Source organism: Gavia stellata, chromosome 3 (assembly GCF_030936135.1).
Source record: "Gavia stellata isolate bGavSte3 chromosome 3, bGavSte3.hap2, whole genome shotgun sequence".
Lineage (NCBI taxonomy): Eukaryota > Metazoa > Chordata > Aves > Gaviiformes > Gaviidae > Gavia > Gavia stellata.
Genome location: NC_082596.1, coordinates 1,994,129 through 2,002,418, shown reverse-complemented (window position 1 = coordinate 2,002,418; position 8,290 = coordinate 1,994,129). Strand labels below are relative to the sequence as shown.

General features: G+C 47.0%; 1 protein-coding gene across 1 annotated transcript in view; it reads left to right on the top strand.

Moving 5' to 3' along the window:
- The window catches only part of RHPN1 (rhophilin Rho GTPase binding protein 1), a 29,098-nt gene continuing 20,808 nt past the window's right edge, over positions 1-8,290 (top strand). The window contains 3 exon segments of the mRNA XM_059815547.1: positions 1-90; positions 473-511; positions 514-666. Coding sequence (XP_059671530.1) covers positions 1-90; positions 473-511; positions 514-666 — 282 coding nt within the window.

Here is an 8,290-nt window from a genome sequence, read left to right as displayed (position 1 = left end):
ATGATGCCCCCCGAGGAGGAGAGCCCGGTGGGGGACGGGGACAGTGGCCACGTCCTCCTGCAAGCCCTGAAGAGTGGCAGCACCCGGAAGGTGAGGCACAGCGGTGGGGTGTCGTGGGTGGGAGCGGGATGGCAAAGCACCCAGCTGATGCTCTGTGGGGCTGGGTATCCCTGTTCGGTCCATGGGGATGGTGGTCTGCATGGGTGGGGGTGCGGGTCCGTCCTGGCCATCAAACCATGCTGGGGGTGTCAGGGCATGGCAGGGGGCTGGGTAGGGACGGTCTTGGTGTGTCATGTGGGGTAGAAATGGGTCCGGTCGCATCCATAGGCAGCCCTACACGACTGGCTCATAGTTCTCTTAAACTCTGCTCCTCTATCACGTCTTCCTCCGCTGGCTCCATGTGCAAGCTTCCGAGTGACTTCTTTTAACCAAATTCTCCTATATTTTGGCTCTTTCTCCTTCCTGCCCGTAGGAAGATCATTCAGCCAAGTGCTCCCTGTCCCTCCCGCCTTGCCATCAGAGGTACCGGGCAGAGCATTGCTTGCTGGCACGCTTCTCCCCCGGGAGATGCCCACAAGGAAAGTCGGTGCACTGGCAGCCTGGCTATGCGTGCAAGATGGGGCCGATAGCTCCGCTGGCGTCACTTGTTTAATTAATAACAGCGGGGTGAAACCAACGGGGATTGTCCTCGGGCTGCCACCACCAACCCCGTGGCTCGACTTTCCCCGCCGTCCCTTGGGTGTCAATGCATGCTTCTGGGGCCGGGGAGGCTTTAAAGAGTGCCTCTCGGTGTGAGAAAAGATGGGTAAACATTAGTTTTTGGGGCTGTTGAAGTGCGTCTCCGTTAGGTCTGTCCCCTGGGAGCCAGCTTTCTAAACCTGCAGTGAATTCACCCTGTAATCTGATCTCTTCTTGCAAGTATATAATTTTCAAAACTTGTTCTTCAGCAGAGAGCTGCATTTTTGCAGCCCTTTGGCAAAAAAACCCCACACACCTAAAAACCAGAAAAAAACCCCAACCAACAACCAAAACCCAGCCAGGCTCTAAAGTTGGTTGTTTTTTTTCTGAGCGAGGTTTGAGATTGCAGCCTCGGCTGAACAAGGATCAGTCTGATCTTGAGTTACTTGAGCCTGGCCTCTCTGACTGCAGCTAAAGAGGCTGCAACCTTAAACCAGGTTGGAGTTTACCCAGGGCCGTGTCTAAATAGCAGGTGCTGCTTGTACGGGAAGATTAGCAGGAGAGTTTTTTTTCCCCACTTTATTCTGCATATGGATGCATCATTTCCCTTGCACGAGCTGTTTGGGTCTGTCGGACGGTAGCACAGAAGAGAATAACATAGGAAAATATTGCGAAGCTTTGGGGGAAAACTGGCAGGGGATATGTAGCATCTGTCATAACATGATTAGTTTTTTTAATTAAAAAACCAAAACACCTGATTAGATTTCCTATTAATGAGATCAGGTTTTTATTTAAAAAAACCTGTCAATATAGCATCTTCTGGGTGTTTTTTTTTTCACCCTGACAGCATCGGGGCTGCCGCATGTTTGCTCCCTTGCTGGGGATCCTGAACGCAGCTGCGATGGTAACTTTTTTTTTGCCAGGGTTCACGTACCGGGGCTGAAGACTTAATACATCTGTTTCCTGCTGGCGCCGTGCCCCGGCTCTTATGATGCCCTATGCCTCCCCCAGCTCCCTGGAGCAGTTTCACACTCCTAAAATTCAAGTTCTGGATGCAGGTTTTGCTGTCTAAAAACCCCAATCCCCCATATTTTTATTCCCACACACACACTATTTTTTTTTCTTACTGAGTGCATTAGCCAACAGTGAGGGCACTTCTTTGGTAAATTTAAAACCTTAATCCTCCACTCATTTGTTAAAAAGCTGTGTGATGTAACTATATTCTCAATAAAAGGTTTTAAAGGTTTTAGCTGGTAATGTCTCCCACAGAAAAACAGCTTTCAGCTGGAGTGCTTCATGAGATTAGTTTCATGATAGGGACTTTTTCTATAAAAATAGATGTTCAGGGAGCAAAAACATTTGTTGTGACCTACTGGTTGTCTTCTAGTAACAGTCCATGTTACTTTCTGAAATGCCCTTGGCCGGGAGGAGAGGGGAATTATCAATAATCTTTTGAAAAAGAGATTTTTAAAGCCCGCTTTTATGTGCGGAGTGGTTCTCGGGCTTTTGTTTTGCTCTCTATCCCATAGGCTAACGCGGCTAAACCAGGGTCACTTGGCCACTTGTCCTGTGCTGGCCTGCCTGCCTCAAACTCTGGGTTACGAAGAGGAATAATACCAGCTGACAGCTCTGACTCTATCAAAATAGCTTTTAGACCAGCACGGTTGTGGAAATAAAACAGGTGCTGAGAGCTTGATGCTCCAGTTACTCTATTTCTACAACAAGTTTTCCAGCTGCTGGATCGTCTGTGCACTTGGAAACATCCCTTTTTTTGGGGACAAAACTCTGTGTTAGAAAATATTATTGCTCCTGAGAGTGGATGAAAATAAGTACCTGCCTTTTTTTTTAGTGGGAGATGTTGTAAGCATTTACTGGGTAAAACCGGCAGGGCTGAGGTTGTCCCTAGAGACCGTGTGCTCAACGCAAAGGGTTGGGGTCATGGATCAAGGGTACCTCTGTTAATGGCAGTGGTAGCTTTTGTGTCAGTCCTTTCTAGAGCTGTGGAAATCGTTGTCATCTTTGGCCGTTCCTTGTCTCTGCGCAGGTATTTTGCTCTAGCTCTTAGTACAGAGCAAATGTTCATATTCTGAAGTGTGCCTTGATGCAAGCTGGGTGAATCACAGAGCAAATGCAGTTTGGACTTGACCGATTCTCATGGAGTTGCCCACCTCTACCTGAATTAAGCTTGGTGGTTGGCGCTTGACCCTCCCAAGCACTGATTTTTCGGCTCTTCGTTCACCATCCCTGCTGGGGTTGAAGGCTTCCTGGGCACAAGCCATCTGGTTTCCTTGTGCTTTAGCACCTTGTGCTTCGTGTGCCGTTTTCTTTGATTGCATCGTGAGGGCAGACTGGTAGTGCTGGAAAGGTTGGTTGGTCACTTATGTGGTGGTGGAGGTGAATGCTGTAGGAGCTCACCACCTGGGACTCACTAAGCAGACAGCTCTGAAGACTAGGGACCTTTAGGGTTAGCAACAAACCCAATCCAGCACTGGCACAGCTTTGGCATTGCCCATGAATCCCGGTCCTACCTAAAGAAATTCCCCCTCTGGATGAGAGGACAGTTTTCAGATGGGATGACTCATGATGTCCAAAGGTTGCTGTGGCTCTGTCTGGAACGTGGCCTTCATGGTTATCAGGTGTCAAACCGAGATATCTCAGGCTTGGTTTGTAGCCTTGCTTGGCTTTGCCTTTGGCTCCAAAGGTTTTTTATATTATTTATTTTATTCTGACTGCCAGTTCTCTGTGTGTGTGTATGTGTAGAAGGGGGACCTGGGGTGGCTTTTGTGGGAACTGCTGGGGTAGGAGGAGATGAGGTGGAGGCGAGTCACAGGGAGCCAGGCTCCAGCAGAGCTCCTGACGTTTTGTCTGAGGGGTGTATATATGCCCTGAGCAACTAACCTCAGCAACTGGCTGGTGTGAGGAGGGAACAAGGCTGCACTGGAGAGGTCAAGTGAGTGAAATCCCAACGGGTTGTCCAACAGAAGAGATGAAAGATGTCGTCTTCCTTCCCTGGGGAAGGGTTCATAGTAACACTCTTGATGCCTTTTGACTCCCTCGCTTAAAAAAACAAGCAATAAGCTGTGTATTCTCTGGGAGGGATAAATTATAAAATTAAAACAAAATAATCCTTAAGGCTTTAAGGAACATATGCAGCAGTCTGGGATAATGGAAATGTTGAAGGCAGTTGAGGCTTCAGGGGATGTAGCAGATGAGCATCGTTGGTCCCTTTGCTAAATGTGCTGGGCTAAGCTTAACATATTCATGGTATCCACCATCTCCTGACTTGGTCTGAGCAGTGGAAGCTGAGATGGGCCTAATCCTGCTGTTAGTTCTCAGCTATGTCCCTGAGCTCTGGTTGTCCGATATCACCCACATCGCTCTGTGTTGTCTAACACGGGGTACCAGGACTGCGGTGCAGATGTGCTGCTGCCCATTTGTAGTACATGACCTTAACAACAAATTTTAGGGCAGATAATTTGTTTTCCATGATACCAGGTGATTCCCTCATTGGAAAAAAGAGAGAATTGTGGGTAAAAATGCCTGACTTCTCTGAAGTAGCAGCTCATCCCTTATAGATTGCATTGCCTGGCACCAAGGGTCTCTGTATGTTTGTATACCCACATGGCAGTGATACAGGGCTGGCTGGTGCCCTGCTCCCCTTGCAGCTTTCTCCTTGAACTTCCCTGTCCTCGGGACTGTGAAGGTTGTCCTCTCAGTGGCAGGGCTGGCTCTATAGCCTAGGTCAGCACCAGATGACAACTCATCTCATCACTGCTGTATTATGGATGTCTCCAGTCTATGTGCAAATTAAACTCCTTTAGTTTCTCCTGCTATTCTGTGGGCACTCTCCAGCTGCTCTAATTGGCAGTAATCCTGGTGGTGACTGTTCCGTGGCGAAAGCCGGTCTTGGATATGGCACGGCTTGGTCCATGTTTTAGCAGGCAGGCTGTGGAGCACCTCCTGCTACCCAGCCAAGCTCTGCAGGTAGCTGGGAGCTTTTGCTGTGATACCTGTTGGGGCTATAACTTAACTCCCAGTTGCAGACCCCTTCCTCATGTCTCTGAAGAGATTCATGCCTGACTTTTACCAGCACGCTCCTGATCTGTGCCTGTTCCTCTGGACAGGGGATACAGAAGCCTCTTAAGCAACTGGATCTGCATCTCCGTTTCTCGATTGCTTATAACTTTAACAGCACATCCTAGGATCGTGTTTTTCCCTTATCACAGGTGTCACGGTAACAGCTCACAATTGTTCTTTGATCGCTTCGTATGCTTAAGTTTTGCTTTTGCTCAGTTGCCAGAAGCAACTGAGCTCCTGTTCTTCTAACAGAAACGAAACAGCAGAAAATAGTCCCTTTGTATGTGGCTTTGCCCTTTGGACTTGGTGGCATCTATGTCCTCCTACAGGTGATTAGTTTTTATGTCATTAGTGCTGGGAAATCTGGGAGGTGGTGGCCTTGTTTTGGCACCAGGGTCACAAATAATGTTCTAGGTGTGCCTCATCACCCAAGACATCTCCTTGTGTTTACTGGAGATGTGAGGTGCAAAGTACAATTGGTGATCACTTCTAAACAAACATTCCCTAAGGACTTGCTTATGCAAGGAAACCTAACCACCTAATTGCCCTATTTAACATCCCAGATGGGTGCTCTTGAACTGGAAGAGGTGTTGGGGAGTTAACACCACCATTACATCATTGTATATGTTCCCTTCAAAGATAGGGTTTGAGTTGGCAGAAACCTTGACGTCCCTCAAAGGGGATGTGTTTGTCTTGGCTTCCTCTGGAAGGGGTCTTCTGGCCTATTCCCTTTTCTCCCTTATGTGGAGGCATTGGCTGAGTGCTTTCTGTAATGCTGTCATCTTTCCACGCTGAGGGTTGAATGCAATGTTATTTGGCAGAGGTCTTCTGAGCATAAAATTGAGCCTTGCTACAATAATGTGGGCTCTAATCCTGCTTTGTCAGAGGCAATAAACTTCAGAGCTGGACACAACTCGTGTTAACTTAATGACCCACACCTCATTCATTTTCATGGCTTTCTTAACATATGCTGTACTCTGTGTACATACAAGCCGTGCTGTTCATTGGCTGCTACATGATTTATGGCCTCTTCCAGTAAGAGTTATGTGCTGACTTCTCCTTTGTAAAAGCTTTAGACTAGAAAGGCTATGAAATCTCGTGTTCAACCTGGCCACTTCTTAAGCACCAAACTTTACTGTTCTATTGATGTCCCTAGGTGCACCCCAAAGCCCAAGAAGCTGGTTGAAATAACATATCTTTCTTACTGACCTTAAAGGAGGGTTGACCTCAAGAGCTTGTACAAAGAAGAATTAAGCAAGGAAAATCCCTTTTATAACCTAACAGTGGGTTCAGGTGGTTTTTTTTTTCCCTATGCACCCCTTATGTAAGGCATGCTTAAATACCTCACCTCTTACTTTAGAAACTCTGTGCTGTAGTTTTTAGCTTTTGGTTGAGACTTGGAGAGTATGCACACAGGTGAAGCATTGGCTTCCTTTGAATGCAAGCTGTTGGAGGATGGGCGTGCTCTGATCTTGATTCTCATCTCCTCTATTTACATTTAGATTTAAATATGGCCTTTTTTGCTTGTGATGATGTTTCCTTTCATATGTAAGTTAACCTGATCTAAGCATCTTATTGTGGAGCTAAATTTCCTTCTTGCTCCAATACTTGTGAAACAATGTCATTTCTGCAGTGCTCCAGGAGCAGCTGCAGACTAGGCTTGGTCACTCCCCATGGTGGCCTTGGCATAATGCTTATACTGGTCCATGCCAGCCATGGATGATGCTTTGGGAACAACAGCAGGTCCTCTCGAGGCAAGATGTGCTGCAATCCCATGGGTTACTGCAGTTACCCAACCTCATAAAGGGTGAGGTGGAAAGCAAGGTGCAAGGAGATCACACGAAGTCCCTAAGGGCAGCAAGTCTCAAGATCCTAACTTGACATCCTCACAAGGCTTTGGTATTACATCAAGTGCTCCAATACCTGACTTTCCGGTACCTTTTTGCTGTTGGCTTAGGAACCTGGATGGTAATTGATAACTATCTCATTAAATCCGACTGAGAAGACATCCCCGTGTTCAGAAGGGGGATAAAACCTCACAGCTCTACAAATGGCTTAGTGTCTCTTGGAGGGAGAAGTCTAGGCAAATCCAAATGCCATGATGGCCTGGTTGTTGTTGAACTGTGTCTGGTCCCCAGCTGCATCACGGCTTGCAAGTGTTCCTGGAGGGCAGCTCGTTTGTGCCCTTGTGGAAAGGTGAAGAAGTGATTAACGATTATCAGTGCTGCTCTGTTTGCACGCTTGAGAGGGTTCTTGTTCATCAGCTTTGACACTGTGGTGACTCAGACTTTTGCCTCTTGGTGTTGTCTCAAGCCGGGCATGGGAGAAGTGGGGAGCTGTCAAGTCAGTTAGCTAAACCCCTTAATTGCTTTTGCAGGGAAGAGGTTTTAACACTGTCTTTGAATATCTTGTAGAGCCATCCTAGTGTCTTCTCATGCCACTCTGCATCTCACTTCTTTTCTTACTTATTTTCTTCTTGCTTTGCCTCCAGACAAGGAGGCGTTCATGGACCTTCTCTGTGGTTTTGGATAGTCCTTCCACTTATGTCTCTTCCATCATCTCTCACCTGCAGTTCCTCTGGCCTCCTGCCCATGTATTCAGGTAGTCTTTGCTCTTCTTCCCCCTGAAAAAAATCTTAAAATCTTCTGACCACTTTCAAGCAAATCTGTGCAAGAAGTGGAGAGGTCTCAAAGGTGGTGAAAACTCCTGTAGGAAGAGCTGGAGGCAGAGAAGAGGTGCTTTCTACCTCCAACAGTTGCTACCTGGGCTGTTGAGTTTTGGATGGATTTTTATGGCTCTGGAAACAGAGAAGGGGGGGCCTGGATCCTGCTTGCTTGCATGTATTTGGATATATTTGCATATGCATCTGGCTTGCACTTCTCCAGAGCTGACAAGCGCACACAGCTCTTATCTGTAAACCTGAAGGGCTGTTGAAATTTTAATAAGCATCACCTTCTCTTTATGGCTCCTTTCCCCCTCCTTAGCTTTAACTTCCATATCTAGGTTAATGTCTTGCACTATATGAAGAAACATCATTGAAGGCACAATGTTTGTAATCAGCCTTTAAGTAATAAAAGAAATACTTGTGCAATATCTTGGACTACATCTGCATGAGTAACTACTTTCTAGATAAGAGTTTGGTGCTGTCTCCTTTGCTTTGGGAGCTTCTGGGTGCTCAGATTTGAGTAGTGCCTGCATGGTTGGGTTGGGTTTTTTTCCAAGGGCGACCTTCAGCGATGACCCAGCTCCTTCTTGCTGGAGAAAACCTGGCACGGTCCCTTGTTGGTCTCCATGATGTCAGATTCCTCATCCTTTTTCTTATAATTTCTGTAATTTTCCCTGGGGAGCCAACAATGTGTGCAGGGTGGGTGGGTTCCCCTAGGGCAAATCCAGAAGCGGCACTTCTGGATCAGCATTGCCTGTATTTGCTTCTGAGTGTCTCAAGCACGTTTGTGCAGCTGTTGGGGTGTTTTCCTTAACATCCCCCTTAATTGCTTTTCCAGAATAATCAGTCTCATGCTTCCAGCTTATTCCT